Source organism: Ambystoma mexicanum, chromosome 9, assembly GCF_040938575.1.
Source record: "Ambystoma mexicanum isolate Mex_15411 chromosome 9, UKY_AmexF1_1, whole genome shotgun sequence".
Classification (NCBI taxonomy): Eukaryota; Metazoa; Chordata; class Amphibia; order Caudata; family Ambystomatidae; genus Ambystoma; species Ambystoma mexicanum.
The window spans coordinates 656,773,260-656,792,581 of record NC_090931.1 but is presented as its reverse complement, the minus strand read 5'-3'; the positions used below and the strand labels follow the sequence as shown (position 1 = coordinate 656,792,581).

The 19,322-nt window shown below is 42.8% G+C and overlaps 1 protein-coding gene and 1 pseudogene across 5 annotated transcripts in view; both read right to left on the bottom strand.

Annotated features, from left to right (window-relative positions):
- The window catches only part of MYO1C (myosin IC), a 662,069-nt gene that overhangs the window by 38,191 nt on the left and 604,556 nt on the right, over positions 1-19,322 (bottom strand). For all 5 annotated transcript variants that reach the window (XM_069615425.1, XM_069615428.1, XM_069615429.1 and 2 more), the window contains exons 29-31: positions 15,352-15,422; positions 12,961-13,058; positions 12,493-12,592 (exon numbers count right to left, since the gene is read on the bottom strand). In XM_069615425.1, the coding sequence (XP_069471526.1) occupies positions 12,493-12,592; positions 12,961-13,058; positions 15,352-15,422 (269 nt within the window). The remainder of the gene's footprint in view (positions 1-12,492; positions 12,593-12,960; positions 13,059-15,351; positions 15,423-19,322) is intronic.
- On the bottom strand, positions 11,359-11,988 carry LOC138489533 (small ribosomal subunit protein eS1 pseudogene; annotated as a pseudogene).

Sequence of the window (19,322 nt, the reverse complement as noted above, 5' to 3'; positions counted from 1 at the left end):
GACCGCATGTAGCACACGGAAGAAAACGCCTTTCCAGACATTCTTCGAAAAGAAACAGTCGAAGAAGAAGAACGCACAACCTAATAAAATCGTAGATACTCGAGGTAATCCCACTACTTTGGAAGATGGTTGAAATCTGAGGGAGCCGCGGGGGCCGGGCTACTTATACCTCTACGTCCTAGTGGCGCAGGCGTATGCGGCCCAAAACGACGTAGATAGGACACAAGGATTCCCAGCCTGACGACGGGGAATATTCTAAGCATGTGAATATATGAAAGATCCAATGCTGGAGAATTCTAGTATATTGATATGTTTGTTCAACAGGGACTGTGACCATGTGCCAGACACTGTTTGGTGGAGATAACGAGCTCCCCATCCTGAAAGTGATGCGTCTGTTATAGTGGCCTCCGCTGCAGGGCGTGAAAGGGATTGCCCTTTTACATGTTCTCTTTTGTCCACCACTACAGTGTCTGTACTACAATTTGCGAAACGACCATTAGATCGTTCTTCTTGCTTGAGACCATAGTTTTGTCAGCCACTCTTGAATTGGACGCATGCCCAAACTTGCGTGTGGCACTAAAAAGATGCAGGAAGCAATCACCCTGAGAAGGCGCATGACCTTTTGAACAGTTACCGGATGACCGACAGTGTAACAAGGAACAGGAAGCAGCATGCTTTGTACCCTTTGGCTGGAGGAATACACAAGTGCTTATTTTGATTGAATTTGTAAGTAGACATTAAAGTAGTGTTGGCAATTCTGGTCTAAAAAGCTGCAGAAGTTACCACCCCCCTCCCCCGCCCCCACAAGGGATAGAGTGTTTTACTCTCTTTGTAGGGGGGAGCCACTGCTGTCACTAAAGGGACGCTTGCCATTTTACAGGTTGTAGTGCCAACCAGGGAGTCTGGCTTTAGGTGTCCTCTAATATAGAAGGGATCAGTAGGCACTGGTTTGAAGTGCTTCTGTATTTGTGGGTTAACAGCTTTAGTATAAGGAGTGGATAGAGACAGCTGAATATGTTTTTTGACGACTATAGTAAAAGAATATATTGTCCTACAGACTTATTGTCATTTGACATACTTTCCACAAAGTCGTTATCCTCATCAGACTCGTGGGTTTCTATTTTATTTTTTCATTTATTGTGCCTTTTAGTTTATATTCAGTCAAGAACACATTTTTGCACATGTAATATACAAAATATACAAATAAAAAATCTCATTTATCAATCGATATAGTTAAAATAGATTATCAAGCATCACAGAATAAGCACATAAAGGAAATGTTCTTCTATTAATACATACGATCATACAGACTGGTTTTCCAGCGTTGCCAATTTCCAAATGTTATAGGCTGCTGCGTCGACTATAATAGAGTCGCCGCTTATTAAAGCTGCCCAAAATTGGTCGCTGCATATGTTGCTTATTGAGCGGACAAAACCGCAGTAGCCTTTACTACACAGTGCATTCAGAGCTGGGCAAGATGTCAGTGTCTGATGGCCTCTACTTCCCTAGCAATGCCTGCACTTGTCACCATTTGCAGTTTTGGCCCACTTGTTCTTATATTCCTTTGTCTCTAGTATGTTGAACCTGAGTTGCATTGTGAATCTTCTGAGGGTAGGGTTGGACAGTTTCTGTAGATAACTATGAGGTTGACCCTTCTTGAACACCTGTTGCGAATATTCTCTATATCTGTTGTGACTGCTCAGTCTATCTATTGCCTTTACCATGTCTGACTCAGACATTTTCCTTTTTATTAGTGATAAACAATCTGGTCACTCACGTATTGCGTCCACGGAAAGGCCTAATTTCAACAGCAGGTCTTCTGTAAAAGTACGAAGATCTTTAATTAAGTTATTAGGACTGCTTTTGGTCAAATCTTTGCCCAACAATTGAAATAGGTGGTTTGTGTCCAATGCCATCTTGTCCATTTTAAGGTATAGCGATATTCTTTTAAATTCCCAGCTTGAAGATAAAGGCGGCAGGCCGTACTCGGGACACCTAGCCTCCACTGGGACGCCTCTCGGCATATTCATTATGGAGCGTAGAAGTTATGCCTCCAATTTATTGAGCCAGCCAATTTCCTAGGTTGGCAAGATCTCAAGTGCGTACAACATGGAGGGGCATATACTTGTCGTGTAAATTTGTATGGACCCTTTGACGTTGCTGCCACCCATTTTACAATGTTCAGCAGCCCTCCCTAACAAATCATTAAAGAGAAGCTAGTTATCAATAGGTGGATTTGCTATAGGGACATCAAGGGACTGAATGAGAATGATCTGGATCATCCTAATAGGTAACAGGATCACCATCAGACATCTTGGCTTTGATCATCATCTAAATCTAGAACAGTGTGACAATATGGATCTGCCACACTGTCTACTGTAGGCACTGTTTGAGAACATGGGTCTGATACTTTCTCCACTTTAGTGGCCTCATCACGAGTTGGGCGCTAATAGCGTTACTGCCACCTATTTAGTGCCGGATCAAGGGTTGGGCGGTAATGGGTATTCCACATTCCCCATTGGGTTCATTGGACCCAAAGGGCGTTTTCGGCGCAATTAGTGCGCACTATTTGCACCCAAAAATGGGAATTTTTCCAGCGCATTTACCCCCAGATTGGGGCTGGGGGTAAATGCTGCCAGACTCATGCTTGGGTGGACCTTTAAATGCATCGGTAATAGCGTTACTGCCGCATTTAAGGGCTACCGCCCAACTCGTGATGAGGCCATAGGTGTTTTAGTAGGTGGCTCCCCTGACACACATTTCTGTTTAATGGGGTGGTTCCTCTGTTAGGGGGAATTTTCTCATAAATGTGTTAATTCCCTTCTACCTTAGAGACCCCTAGCTCTTTTTGCTGGACTTTATCACTTTACATTTTTTATCCTGGAGAGAGAGACCGGTTTCCCACTCTCTCATTGATTGAAGACTGTTTCTTTTGGTTTTGGAGTCTGACACACTCCATAGGCATAATCTTCTTACATTGTGTCATACAGCACTTTCAGTGCAGTGACACAGGGAAGTCTTCCATATTTCTCAAAGGTTTGAAAACCTTCTCTTGGTTAAATTGCTGTTGCCAAGAGCAGAGAAGTGAAATTGACTTTACTTACATTTTGTAACTTTCTAGACCCAGCAAACACTATCTTACAATAGTGTGCTGGAGGGGCTACTTAGTATCCCCTTTGTCTAGTTTCTCATGTAACATTTTTATGTTACCCTTTCTACAATTAATGGCTGATGGCAGTGGTTTGTTTACCTTTTACTACCATTGAGTGTTTCTACCGCGGGCTGCAATTGCAGCTGCAGTAAAGCACCCATGGGTGCCCATTTTGTCAAAATGGTCCCGGTCTTCTTTTTTCGACATTTCTTGTTGGAAAGGTCCTTCTTGAGATTTACTCCAGGTTTGGTCCCTTTGTTTGTTTTGTCTTTGTGCGTTTCACTGCTGAAGCCCGCCTCTGGCTCCAGCGTGTCTGGCAGGGCGGGAAGTAATGAAGTGCCCAAAACTTCCTGTGCTTAATCCCCTTGGTTACAGGGATGCAACCAAGGGTGATTGGCTGGCTGGCTGTCCTTGAGGAAAGCCCATAAGGTATCCGAGAACCCCGGTGGTGCTATTCGCAAGAAGTTGAAACTGTGAAGTGCCGCTGATCTGAAGTTTGCCCATTCCTGCCGCCGACCTTCAAATCCTAGTGCAGGAGTCCCCAGACGTCCTCCCTTTTGTCCTCAAAACTGAGGCCCAGGAACAACAGGATCTACCATACTACAACTGGAACAGAAGCCAGCTGGAACCAATTTCTTCAGACCTAAGGTACTGTAAACTAACACGTACTTACCCCCTGTCGTGTAGCCTTGCTAGTTCTCAGTTGAGACTTGTCTTGTTTGCCCAACAGTGATTTCATTTTCTACAAAGACTTCTAAAACATTGTGCAAGACTTTTACTTACCTACCAGAAGTGCTTCAGCTCCCCTAGACACTTGCCCAATTAACATTGGCTGTCCTGGCTCCCTGAAAGATTCTTCTAGCCTTTGACCTTGTGCTTTAACTATCCCACAACAAAAGACACACATTCTATAACTTGTGTAGCTGGGAAAGGGTTAATTTACTTTGCACTGGGGGGTTCAAAAGTACTTACCTGCTTAAGAATATTTGTTAACCATTGTTTTGTTCCCTCATCTTTTCCTTGTTTCACACTAACCTCAGTATTGCTCTAAATGTGCCAGTGATACATTAATGTCCACAGTTTCCTAGTTACTTAAGTCACCTCAGGGTGTAGGAAGTGTCTGTGTGCCATCCCAAATGGGTATCTACTGATCTAAAGAAAATGAGTGTGTATTTTGAAGTACATTTTTGAATTATATATATTTGCTCCCTTCTAAAGAAGGCTTATTCAACTGACTGTTAAATAAATAATTGCTTAATCAAGAAACCTCGAGTGTGTTTATTTGGATACTTGTCACTGTGAATCTCTATGTTATAGACCTACAGCTCACATTGACACCTCCTGAGATAAGCCTGGCTGCTCAGTCACTCTACCAACTTGTGTAGTACATGCTTATACCAAAGGATGGGTTAACTATTGCCAAGAGGACAAGGCTGGTGCAGTCTCCCACAGGGCACTGCATACAATCTTGCCTAACATCCTCCAAAAATCTACAAAGAAGGATATTTCGTCCATTGTTGTTTCAAACCGTTTCTGGTCCAAGTGCCTGTAGAAGAGATTCCTGTAATGGGAACACTATTTGTTCCGGATTGACAGCACGAGATTCCTTATGTAAAGTCAATGTGGCAGTAGCTGTGGTGTATTGGGAAGTGTCAGAAACAGACTTCATAATTTTCGACGGTTGTTTTGACGTTAATGTGTGTACTAGTTGACAATTGTTTTTGTTTTGGTGAGGTTGTCTGGGGAGACCAATTAGCTAATGATTTACTTGTGGCAGCAACTGCACTCGGCAGGCGCTTAGTTTTAGAGTAATGCGTCTGTTAGGACAGTATTTCTGAAGACCAACTAAGGGCTTCATAAAACCATACATCTGAGGCAGTACAAAACTCCACTCTTAGTACAAGGCTGTACACCACCTGAATATTTGGTAGCATAGACAGAGCAGACAGGCTTATTTTAGGCGGGAGAGAGGGCTGTAGTAAAGTACAAAGAACCTGCAGCATACAAATGGTTTCAAAGAAACGCTTACACCCAGAAGTATTATAAAAAATAAAGGTTTATTATAAATAAAAGTAAGCCAAGATAAATCTCAGAGATGGAGGGCGAGGGGGGAAAAGTACTTTGCCATAGAATCATAAACACAGTATAAAAACACCACACAATGCTTAATGTACACAGACCAAAGCATAGACCTTGTTCAGAATAAATAAGTCATTCTAGGTAAGTCACACCCAATTATACACATTCAGAATAGAACACACCTAGTCAACAGGAGTAAAACGACAAGTTACTTTTAGATTACTTTTAGTAATTCAAGGGTAGTAGACCCGGTCAGTTATACCGGGACACTCAGTTGTAGGTATACTTTTCTGATAATGGAACACAAATTCATGGAACAGTATGAACCTACAACTACATTTAGGATAACCTTCAGTTATACCAGGTGAGTAAGACCTAATGTTGTAATAAACTATGACAGTTGTATTTCAGATCAGTGAAACACAGACCAAGGTAAGCAATAAATCCTTACATTGTTTTAGGATTGCACCAAGCAGACCAAGGTAAGCAAACCCCAAAGTACACTTATTCGGAATGGCATGCAGCTATTCTCGGGAGGTAAAACCCAAGGCAGACTTATTCTAGACAGGCTATGCAGCAAGTCGGGCGAAACAAAGCCCAATTGGTGAACTTATGCACCCATTTTCCAAAAGAAATAATAAAGTGAAGCCAACAATATTAATTTGGGTAAGAGGAGTTACCAAATCACAAGTAAAATAACCCTACATACTTTTAAGAATGGTAGAACACATTGAAAGGTAAGCAAGAACTTTTGCAACTGCTCATATTTCAGAGGGACACTTACCAAACTTCACCAAACCAACTCATACACCAGTAAAACAGTTTCAACACTTTATACAGTTCAAGGCAAACACCTGACCTTGTAAGTCCTTCCCTAAAGCTCTTCAAAAAAGTAAGTACTTTACTGAGTTGCAGAAAGGGTCGAGGGACTTCACAGAAGAGGGTTTCTAGCATTAGCATTAGTGAACTCCCAATCACACAAATCACCCCCAATGCTTCACAGAAAACACACAAGGATTAAGATAAGTAATACCCCAAGCCAACACAGAACCTCAGCAGAGAAGAGGAGTTTGCAGATGGATGTCTTTAGGATATGGCAGCACAGGACCCAGATCCTTGAATTCTTGGTCGTGGTGAATCAAGACAGGACACTGGATGGAAACTTGCAGCAGGGATCACCGGGAAAGACTCCAGGCAAGAGTTTCTTCAAGGCTGGTCACAGCTCTGAGGTTTTGGCACCCTTTTTCAGGAGCCAACATAATACTGAATATCGCTGATCGGATTCTCATTGCTAATCGGGTCCAGCACTCTGGTGAGGAGACTCAAAGGATTTAGATCAAGTCTCTGGAGGTCCAGCAGGGTGCCACCAAAGTTTCTGTGATATTCAGAATTCGGAAGACCATGCACCGCACAATGGCTCGAGGCCCCAGGTTATAGGGTTACTGCAGCCCAGCAAGGTTGCAGCACATTGTGGGATGGCTAAAAAAAGCAGGTCTTCAGTATAATGGATCTCACTGGGCTCTGGGTCGGGGTCGTCATTTGAGACCCCCCCCCCCCCAGGTCACTTGAAAGGAAGGGTAACCGCAGACTCTGGTTACAATGCAGGCCCTCCAGTTGTTGGAAATTGCCTTAGTCAGCTTTTCTTCATCTTCCTCTTCGCTTCCAGTGATGACTACTTCTTCAGCTCCCAGGATCAGAACTTTATACAGGAACCGAGCTAATGAACAGGCGCTCAATGTTCAAACCTGGGGGGTTGGCAGTCCTTTCAGGACAGCCAACCTTCCAGTTGTAACTGGTCCCAAGCAGGCAGCCTGAAAGAGAAATGGCTGCAGAGTTTTGGACTCCTCCTTCGCTTCCTGCGTTCTCAGACACTATGGAGCCTTGACGTGCTTGCCCAAGGTCTCCTGCCGAAGACAAAAGGTGCACAAAGGACTTTCCCACCCAAATGGTAGGGTAAGGACCAATGAAGGACAAGCAAACAAAAAAAGAAGAGGGGCCATTTTCGAAAAATGGGCACCCAACCGTGCCTTGCCACAGCTGTGGAAACAGTCTGCGAGTAAGTTGCACCAAAATTGGTAGAAAAGGGTTCACTGCAACCAGCCATTTAGGTTACGCCTGTCACTGTGACAGAAATGTTACAGGACCAGTGAGAAAGGGGATACACTATCACCCCAGCACTCCACAGAGTGGGGTGTGCTGGTCTCACAAAATAGAATGTAGAGAGGATAAAAATATCCTTTCTACCCTTGGGAACAGTTGTTCACACAAGGTAAGCCAGAGAAAATAAAAACGGGAGCCCAAAGGGCAACCCAGCAACACTGCAATGAAAGTGCTGTGTGCTGCAACAATAAAATGTACATGCCAAAAAGTTATCAATAAGGATAAAATAAAAAATACACTATGAAGAGTCAAAATAATGTCACCCATAAAAGGAGTAAAAGAAAGGGTGAGTGGGGAAAAAGGTTCCCACACTGGGGAACAAAGAACAATAATCCGAAAGTCCAGCAAAACGTTTTGGGGGTCTCACAAGTGAGTGAGATTTAGCACTAAAATGAAAACCATGCCTAACGGCATTGAAACAAACGTTGTGGGCGCAGAGGACTTTCAACGCGCCGCTTCACAGACAGTAGCAGTGCACTAAGTACCGTGGACCGACTTTTCAGCACTTTCGCCGAGCTGTGGCTAACAGTGTGTCAGGGTTTCCAAGCCTATTATAAGTAAGGGAAGGGTTCGGAGATTGAAGGCAGGCATGAGGCACAGGGGTTGTGTTGCCATTGGAGTCTGTGCTGGTAGTGTGAGCTTTCTGGGTTGGTCTTGTTCCTTAACTTAATTCCAGGATGCTGGAGTCTTCCCAGTCCAAGATGGAACAAGCAGTATGTCGCATTGATTGGCTGGGAAATTGCTGTGATGCAGTTTGGAATCTTGCAAAATATTCTGAACTCCCTTTTATTCAGACTACAGCCAGAGCAGGTCACAGCAATCAAAGTGCCAGAAAATATTGAAGAAAAACAACAGTTTGAAAACCTGAGAAGACAGACAACCAGTAAGGAGACAAAGGCAATTCAGCAGAAAATTGAGATAAGTGAACTTCCAGTTTCAAACTGAGTAAAGTAAGCAAAGACAATTGTCAGTCAAGAGACTAATGAAGAGATCAGATGTTAAAAGAGGGTGTAAAACAAATCTAGTTTTCAATGTTAGCAGAAAAGGTTATTTGAAGTAGAGACGTGTTTTAAGTTTGAAGGAAGTGATTAGTGCCTGTAGCAAAAGCATGCGTGTTAACCAAGCAAACCATTGTGCGAGATACCGGCGTGTTTTAAACTAATCCATGCGCACACTGAAAAGACATTGCTGTAGAGTTTAGCGCCTGTTAATCTAACTAACCATTGCGCGAGGTGCCGGCGGGTAACCAAATAATGCATGCTCGCATGTTGAAGATTAAACAAAAGGCACGTGTGATTTTGGAAGGAGCATCGCGGCTCCCGTCTGCGTGGAAAGGTTTTCATTAGGCCTTTCGAGGAAAGGACCTAATGGCGTGCACGCACGTTGTATCCAGTAGTAGGAAGCAAAAGCTGAGGAAATTAAACGACGCAATTAAACGACGCAAGGAATACTGTGAGAGGCTGCAACGAGGCAATTAACAGAACTCACTACGTTACTCGCAGTGTAAATACACTGCAGTTTTCTTAATCAGTAGCTAAACAAGTGAGAAAGTTAATTCTTTGTAACAGAGCAATTTAAAACTGTATTCCAAAAAGTGAGAAGATACCCTGACACCTTGTAAAAGGTAAAATATTTTTAAAGACATTATAGTTTTCAGTTAATTAATGGCAAGGTAGTAACATGACAAACATATGAATAGCAAGACAGAAAATAGTTTTTACAAGAGACAACCAAAAGGAAGAGAGCCATCTTCATCATCAACAGGCTTTCAGCAATTCAGCAAAGGCAACAGGTAGATGGGAAATCCTTGGGAAGATTGCAATTTAATGACTTGTGTGAGCATAGATCAATGAATTTATATTACTGTATGTGTTCCTTTTTAGGTCACTCCATCTGCAGTTCTCTGAAGAAAAATCAGATAGTGAGGGCTTCAAGAAAGACCTGTTTTTGTTATTTTATCCACTTCCCAATTCCCCACGGGTTTGCATGTTCAGCAATTCTAAATTTAAGGATTGATGGACGGGCAGGTCTGGAGGGCTAGCGTCATCTACTCCTGCAGGAACTATAAGCTGGGATCTGACACAATGTGCTTAAGATGTTTATGCGTGTGCTCCTGTCGCCAGGGGTTGTCTCCACAGTAGTGCGTGATACCTGCCCTTCAGATCTGGGGGCAAGCACGCAGGAGTCTACTGACTCCTGCATCATTTCCTCGGTGTCACTAAGGGCACTGATGCTGCATTGATCGTCATCAGACTCCTCCAATCTGGCAGGGTAGTCTAAAGAGGTCTCAGCCTGGATGGCATAGTCTGCTCACCATTTTGTGTGTCTATATTTTAGGGTTTTTGGGCAAAAGAGATTGCACGCGTGACACAGAGTTTCCGAGTGGTCTCGAGGTAGACAATGATTACACACGTGATTGTCTTTCCACAGAAACCTCTGGTTGCACGACAGACAAAATATTAAGTGAGTTTTCTCCAGAATAATAATTAAATTGCAGCCAGACAATATATATAACAGTGGAGACAATTTAAACATTCGTGTAGCTACCTTTTTGAGAAATGTATGTGCCCTTTACTAAGTCTTTGTAATGAGTTTCAATGTCTACTGATAGTGCTATGTGTTTATAATTTGAAACAGGTGATTCATGTACATCTAATCTGCACAATGGTGAAAATTATTGTTTTAAGTGTGTTTCTTTTTCTTCTTTTATGGAATTAATGGTATTGACATATTTATATTTTATGGTTGTTGTATAATGATATAAAGAAATTGTTCTTATATATTTTTGTAAAGGTTTATTAAAAACCAAATAAAAAATAAAAATATTATATATATATATATATATATATATATATATATATATATATATATATATATATATATATATATAAGACGAGTAGAGACATTCTCTTAAGGGTAAAGCAGGATATGTTTCCCACACTCTACCGACTGTGAAGGCCGAAGAACGGTGTAGGCCGAAGCCTATGAAGGATCGCTGAAAGAAGCCGCCTACTAGCTTTCTGAATCTTCAGCTATTGTCTCGTCAACCGCCGTTTGGATAATTGAGTATCGACTCGCAGCAACAATATCTACAAATTGAATATTACACTTGCTATAACAGCTAGCAACTCAGTGTAATGGGACCAACCTGGACGTTGCAAAAAAACAATCTGAGGACTTTGACGCATGAAGAACCATGGGTACCGTGCACATCGCATAAGTATAGCATTACATACACACCATGTCAAAGTCCCTTTTTGAAACTCAAAAACAAGTCCTGCAATACTCTGGATCCACCACTAGATTTCCGCCTATGCAAAGCATGTGATTCTAAGCAAATCCACAAGCCCCAGAAATATATATATATGAATTGTTACAGGGTTCGGCCATCAAGGCAAGGAATTATTCAAAGCTTATGAATCTAGCGATGGCCGTTTTCCAGCGAAATAATTTTTTTCTTTTCCAGGAACATAAGAAAAAAAAGACAGCCATGAAAAGACCTGCTCTTGATGCCTGGCTGCTTGCTGACTTTGCACCTCGAGGAGGCCAATCATACTCGTTTTGAGATCAAGGATGAACTGTGGTTTGCAGTTCTTTAAGATCGAAATACGTCGTCACCATCAGCACCGAGTGGGTGTGTCGCTAACAAATAATAGGAAGGGTACATTAGGATTAATGTCGGATTACATTCAAACGCTTTCTTGAGAGAGGATGGCCCTTAAATAGTTCTTTCATAAGAAATAGTTATTTCACGAGCAATTTATTGTGGCGCATGGGCAGCTTTATTCATTAAGTGTTCAGATAGGAGTTTTGGGTAAAATACTTCACTAAAATATGGCTAATTTAACTAACAATGTCAATGTTTTCTCCAGTATCGAAAAGATGTCGTTTTGTGTAATGCTGTAATTGCAGGTGCCACAATGTCAAGGCATCAGGTGATGCCAGCAGCTCCTTTTTTTTTAATATACATTTTATTTTGTACAGGCAACCAGGGTGTTCAGGCAGATTCTTGCACTGGGGGTTCATAACCATCAGCTCGTTCCACTTTTGCACCAGTTTCATCTCCAGCAGGTTTTCCGGTGGTGCCACCTTCACCATGCAGCTCCATCAGTTTTCCCAATTCAAACTTCGGCTTTTTCAGCATCTTAACCTTGCGTACATAGACATCATGAAGTGGGTAAATCGACTGGCAAGCCTTTTCAATGTCTTTGCCAACACTGTCTGGGATCAATTTGTTGGCCACTTCTTTCTTTCAGGTCATTTGTCTGCACCTCACGAGTCATGATTTCCATCATCTTCTTACGGATCTGGCGGACTTGCTGATGCTGGGCATATGAGGTTTTACGGATTTGATTATTGCGCTTCTTGGTGAAACCAACACAGAAGAGCCGCAGAAGGTAACCATCGATAGTCTTCACATCGATATGAGCCTCAATCATAGTCTGCCATTTTTTGATCATGGAGCACATCTTGTCTCGTGTGAGGTCCATACCATGGAAGTTTGTGTCAGCGCTCCTTGAAGGCCACAGGTGGTTAAGTAATGGAGCTACAGGACCAACAATGGCACTGGGTGGAGAAAAAAGGGGGACTCGCCAATATCAGACCCAGAAGGTACCACCTTGAATATTAGATGCCCAGATACTGAAGATTTCTTTCAGGTTCATACAATAGGTGGTTCCCCCAATGGAGAGGCCAATCAAATGGTCTTGGCTGGTAGAGCGTTCCACAGTCTCAGTTGTCATAAGAAGTGAAACTGATTGCTTGAAAACTTCTTCTTTATGCATAAACAAGTACATTCCTCAGTTTAAAGTCATCTAGATCTTACTATCAAGCAAATGACACGACTTTGCTAACAGAAGCTATGTCGCTCTAAAACCTTCATCTTCACAAGATAAAAAGAAAAGCATGAAAACTGGCAAATGTCACATCAAAAAAGCTTGAGTGCAGGATGCCAAACTGGAAAAATAATAATTTATTCAAATAATCCCTCATAACCTTCTTTTCTCTGGGTAGTGAAATGGAGGAGAGGCTGGGGTTGATTGATAGAGACGAGTTTGTAGTTGTTAGTGCTCTGCAATAAACCATATTGGATAAATCCTTACCACACAAAGATGGCCATTCTTGGCTTTGGTTATCAGGAGCTCGTTTCCAGCAGTGAAGTCAATGATGCCTTCCTTGCCCGTCCCGACAGCAAACTTTATGCTGCAACGAAAATATAGAAAGAAAGCTCAGATCGCTCAAACACACTCAACTGCCCACAGTGCCCACTATAGTTAAAAAACACACACACACACACACACACCCCAACCCCCATAGCAGCATTCCTTCAGCAGAGAGCATGCACAATCACTCACTTTGCCATAGTGCTACCTGGAATAGAGAACACTGATGTTCATTTGCCCATTGTGGCACCTGAAGCACTATCCACCCAGATTCATTCACTCACTTTCCATAGCCCCCTCCACCCACTGAGGCAACTCACACTTACAAAGCTGCCGTAGGAGCCAACATCCATCAACCTCACTTTTACAAAGAACCTCCTAGGTCAGCAATCCCCTACATTTACTCACCTGCCCTGGCTAATGTTGATGTTATCCACTTTCTCCGCACTCATGGCAATTTTAGTTAAGGTCTCAACCACATGATCGCTCTGTAACACCACGTCGCCCTGTCAACAAAAGCCATAACATGAGTGGGAGTACACTTAAATAGCATACACCACAGAGAACATTGTGTTACCATCAAAGGAAGAGAGAAGTGAGGCTTCAGAGGGACAGGAGCTAACCCTACACAGGCCTTGCAAATTCTTAAAAATCCGACGAGACCTTGAGAGCAAGTTCCTTAATTTACATACTAACCTAAGAGAAATGCACTTGCCCTAAAATGACTGGTGATAAACTAAGCAATCCACATGTCAGCCATACCAGTGAAACGTATTGGCCATTGTTTGAAAAGAAAGTTTATAGTAAATGTTAAATTATAGTATCAAACATCCCCATACTCGCCAGCAAGTTTGCGTATCGTGCAAATGGTACTCGCCCTTCATAACATCTCACTGATGCCAGTGGGCTAGTATATTTTGCGGGCCTTGCTTCAGTCATGCGCCGGTAGGAGATGCCTGGTGGTGCGCACGGAAGAGATGCCATGGCAGGCGTGCAAAGAAATTTAACAGAATAATTCTGATTCCATGCTGCTTTACATCACGCTCCTGTCCCATCGCCCATTCTGTAGGACGTCTCAAGACTATGGAGGAAAGGGCACAGGATGAAAGTGTTGTGAAGGACAGTGGAAGGCAGATAGGGTGGAGGTGGGAGCATGAGCACAATGAATATCATGGGCAGACAGTACTTATTGTCATCATATCACCGGTTTTGCCGTCAGGGGCCCAGACACTTCTACCACTTGCTAGGATTGACGTCCTATGATCACAAACCCAGATGTTGCCATCATATGTTAAGATATTTGTTAAGCAGGAATATCCCTTTTACTACCTTTAGGTAGCCCCCTAGTCTTTTTGATGGCTTTTCAGATGTCTGGACCTTTTTTTTTATCAACAAAGTCTTTTTACAAAGCCTTAATGAAGACTGCAAATCATTTTATATGTGCTGCCTTAGCAGTCCATATCGCTACCAAGGCAGGGAAACCTCAAAAGTGCTCCACGAAGGTGTAGCCAATTGCACCCTTAACAAGACCAAAATGGTTACCTGGTGGTTTTTAAAACCCTGTAACTTTGTGTTAGGGAAATTTGTCCACAGCCCTCTGCAGGGGTGTAGGAGGACTTCTATCCCAACGGTAAATAGGGTTCAATCCACAAGATATGGTAGAGTATTCTTGGTTACACTCTGGGGAAGGCAGGGAGGTAGGTACAGTTAGTCCCAACAGATAATCCAAGAAATGGCATTACTCGGGTATACTGAAAAATAGAGCTTTTATTATAGAATTACCCAAAAGGGTACCTGAGAAGTTAAACAAAAGGGGATACTAGGTAACCCCTCCAGCACCCTATTGTAAGATAGTGTGTTCTGGGTCTAGAAAGTTACAAAAAAATGTAAGTAAAGCTCTGGGAAACAGTAGTGTATCCCAGAGAAGGTATTTAAACCTTTGGAAAATCTAAGACTTCCCTGTGTCACTGCACTAAAGGTGCTGTGTGCCACAATGTAAAAGATGATGCCTATGGAGTTTGTCAGACTCCACAACCAAAAGAAACACAGAGTTCAGAAATCACATTAAAATATATGAGAGAGTGGGAACAATGGTCTCACTCTCTCCAGGGTAAAATAATCAAGTCCTCAAAATCCAGAAAAGTTGCTGGGGGTCTCTAAGGTACAGGGAATTAGCACATTTCTGTGAATTCTCCCTAACAACACCCGTTTTCCTAATAGGTAACTTTTATAAATAAAATGTGATACAAAATTTGAGGTTAGGTTGCCCTCTTTATAAATCCTCACAAATGAAGGAGCAGCCTTTGTATATTTAATTAATTGACAGCACAGCATATAAAACACTGCAGCCAATCCTCCAGCTTGACACATGACATAATGGGAGGTAACTAGTAATACTCAATGCCAGTCATTAGAGCAATATTCCCAAACCCATTTATTGCACACTATCAGTTCATAAATGCTGCCTAAACCTGGTTGCAGCATCAGTTTCTTCCTTTAACTTGTCACTCCAAGAACATTCCTAGTTAGTGCATCTATGACTTGATCAGGCCCATCACTGTGGCAATATGGCCTTAGACGTCATCGCTGCAACAATAACTCCCATTGTGCTCCCTTAGCCCCAAACACTAAATCGTGCCAGTCCTGCGCTCTGATAGCTGCATCAATGCCCCGTCAAATGCTGCCACTACATTGATGACACTACCTTCAGCCTACATCAATACCCCACTACTCTAAGCTGTGTTCCTTATTCAGAGACACTGTACCCACATGTGCAACAAGGAGAGAGAGAGAGTTTACCTTCTGCTTGTTATCATCACACCGCACATGGAGAACAAACAGGCTGTCACTGAGGCTGCTGACTGAGATACCTATGAAACAAGGAGAAAATGGAGTGAGGACAGTGTGAGATTCCTGTCAAAGGATAAGAGAACAGTGTGGTTAAGACAGTAGCCCACTCCGCATAACGTAATTCTTACAACAGCTAGACCCACAAACCATAATGCTATTTTCTATGCCTGTCCGTAACACTACATGTTCATCAAACCATAATTCTACCCCTGCACCAACCCATGTTCTTGGATCAGAGCAAAGAATGTTTGTTTGTTTATTCATTTGTATCGCGCTCCAGACCCACAGGTATCACGGCGCATGGGTTACAAGGAAATTCACAGCTTAGTTACACAGTAGAACAAAAGAAAATATACACTACAAATATATACATGGGATATATACAGAAGCACAGGAATCTGCAGGTATCATTGCAGATTATACATTACAGATGTTTTACATATAATAGACGGGAGATTTGAGACAGTTTAGAGATCGGGAGATTTGAGACAGTTTAGAGATCCGTAGATTTGAGCCAGTTAATGCAGTTGGATCTGAAGCTCTGATATGATTGGTCTTCACGGATTGAGGGTGGCAGATAATTCTAAAGCTGGGCTGCTTTAATTGGAAAGCTGCTCCCTCCTACCTTAGAGAGTTTGAAGCTGGGGACGTGGAGGCAGTTAGTGTGGGCTAGTCTGAATGGTCTAGTGGAAGTCCTTCTATGGAATCTCTCTGTTAGATAGCTAGGTGAAGCGTTGTTCAGGCATTTATTGGTGAGTGACGCAATTTTCAACTTAATTTTGTCATTTGTGGAAAGCCAATTATTTTGTCGCCTGATTTCAGTAATATGGTCTCTCCTAGCCACTCCAAGGGCCGCTCTGAGGGCATTATTTTGAAGTATTTGGATTTTCCGGATTGCTTTGTTGGACCCAAAATAGAGGGCACTGCAATAGTCAAGCCTGGACAGAATGAGAGCTCTGGCCAGGATGATACAACTATTGTTAGAAACAAAGGGTTTGCCGGTTCTTATAAGTTTACAAGTATAGGCAGTAGTGGAAACCAAAGTGTTGGCTTGTTTGGTGAAGGAGAGGGTTGAGTTGAGGTAAAAATCCAAGAGTTTTTACCTCGTTGGCCACTTTAATAAGGTTGCCATCAATTATAAAGGAGGCATATTCAAACTCTAGTTTCTTAAGTTTGGTAGGGGTACCCAGGATGATGATCTCTGTTTTGTCATCATTCAGGCATAGACCGTGTGTAGCCATCCATGCCTGGATGATGAGATACACCCCAATTACCATGCCCAAATCCTTAACATAATCCCCTGAAAGTGGGAGTAGAATCTATGTATCATCTGCATAGTTAGTGTAGGTGATACCAAGAGTATCCAGATAATCGAAAAGGGGCTTAGTGAATATGTTGTATAGCGTGGGAGAGACGCATGCTCCCTGGGGGACACCGTAAGTGATAGGGATGGGGTCTGCAGCAGCTGAGGGAGAGAATACCCACCTGGTTCTCTCGCTTAGGAATGACACAATCCTGATTATGGCCTCCCTGGAGAAACGAGCAGCTGAGTCAAGATGACTGCATAAGACCTTGTGGTCCACAAGGTCGAATGCAGCCGAGAGGTCAAGAAGGAGAAGGAGGACTGATTTCCCCTTGTCCCTTAGTTCATCGACTTGAGTCTTCAAATCGAAGAGGGCTGTCTCTGTTCCATGTTGGTTCCGGAAACCTGATTGGCGTGCTCCAAGGAGGTGGTGTAGTTCCAGGTAATTCTGGATTTGTGTGTAGGCAACCTTATCAAGAATTTTTAAGAGAAACAATACTGTTGTAATAGGCCGGTAATTAGTGGGTATAGATGGGTCAAGTGTTTGTTTTTCTAGCAGGGGGAGTACCCAAGATTCTTTGAGGTTGGTGGGGATAGTGCCAGATACAAATGAAGCATTGATGAGCTTGGAGACAAAGGGAGCTAGATCCCTTGCAGCGTCCTTGATGAGCTGGGCTGGGCAAGGGTCACCCCTGGCAGTTTGAAGGTTTGTGTGAGAGTATAATTTTTTCAACCTCCAGGATTGATGTTTTAGAGAAGTTGAAGCGAGTGGGTGGGGAGTTGGGTGTGATGGGAGACTTAAGAGGAAAAAGTGGGGCGTTAGTTGGAGGAGTGTTAGGAGAGGGTGAATTTGCAGATGAGTTCAATAATGCTTTTTTTAGGGCTATTTTGTTTGGAGAGTAGCTACTTTGTTAGATAGCGCATGTTGGATACCAGAGCACCAGCTTTTGTCTTCAGTATAGGTATCTGGCATGGAAATACGGGTTTCTAGCTCTTTAAGGATTGTAAACAACTCCTTCATGCTGGAGTTGGCTTGAGAGATCCAGTTGTTGTTGGATTCTTTTTGGCTAGGCAAATTTCTTCTTTATAGAGGGTGGAGATCTTGGTAAGTTTGGTTTTATTGTCTTCTGAAGGAAGTAGTCGCCACGCAGCCTCGCACATTCTTGTTTTTTGCCTTAAATCTTTTAGGTATGAGGTAAACCATTTGTTCAGGTGAATTTTAGGCTTTAGTTTAAGTGGGGCAATTGAATCTAGCGATGTTGCCATGATTCTGTTATACTCGTCGACCAGAGTTCCTGGATTGGTGCTGCCTAGAAGAGTTGAGGGTGGGGAGGATAGCTGGAATGAGTCCATCAGCGGTGATGTTCTTTTTATTTCTGGTTAAAGTGGGCGGGCGGTGGGGATCTTGGTAGGGAGAGGTCTGATGGTGTTGAGCGCAAAGGACACAAGGAAGTGTAACACAAAAATATCCCTCTGATGTCAAACAGAGGGTACATGTGTTAGGAGGTTCTATGGAGAGGGTCTGCAGTGCATTATAATAGTGTGCTGATGCAGACGGGACCTGAAAGGACTATGCTGACAAAAATGGTCACCACCCGGGACCAGGAATTACTGATATCTGTTGATAATTATCAGTGAAATATCTTGGAACAGGGAAGTAATGGAGTATATTAACGAACACCGTTCTAGCTTTATACAAAGAGGAAATGATTAGAATGTGTCAAAGACAAACCAACATTTTGCAGGTCCATCCAGACTGCACACTGATAGGGTACAGAAATGAATAACAGATCCACCACGCCAAGGAAAGCAGGTGCCCGCGCACCGCCTCTCCCACCTATTACGCCATAGATCCTAGTCAAAGGAATACTGAACAGTTCAACCCGCGGCTCTCCACTTTTCATGGACTAGGACTCATGAGCCCTCAGCACCGACTGTGCGCTAGGGCTGGGAATCATACTCCAAAACAACTAGGGAGCCAAAGGTTGCATACCCATGCTCCACAGCAGGTGTCTAGAAGTCTCTTATAATAAGAGCAGGGGTGGATCGCTCACTCCTCATGCAAGTTCGAAATCTGGCATGGCCCACTCAGTCTCAGAGCCTTCTGAGGTCGATAAATTGAATACTATTAACATTAGGTTATAATAAAAGCTAGTATTACAGTGCTTAGATCGACTATATAAAACCTGATCTTTTAAGCAGTTAGTAGACAGGATTGTCTCTTTTCTAATAATCTGCAACCCTCGTGCAAAAGCATAATTGGGCCAATATAAGAACAATAACGTCAGTTTCTTTGGTTATTTACCACCTTGACTTAGTAAAGATCTTTTAGTAACATGGTCTGGCTATTTACCTGGCAAACCCCATTAGTTTGTAAATTGGGACGTTTGTTGAACGTTTCCTGTTTTCAGTTGGCATTTACAGACTGTGGCTTTGCCTGAAGGCATCTCCTGCTTCTCACTAAAATTTCCCATGAATTCTGCCATCTAGTGGATACCAATGTGATGGCAGTATGCGCAGCTCCCAGTGAAACGCAATTGGGTTCCGTTATCTAACTTTCAGCCACATTGGTTTCAATTGTTTAGGGAAGTGTTCACAATTTGCAACTGTTGAGCAC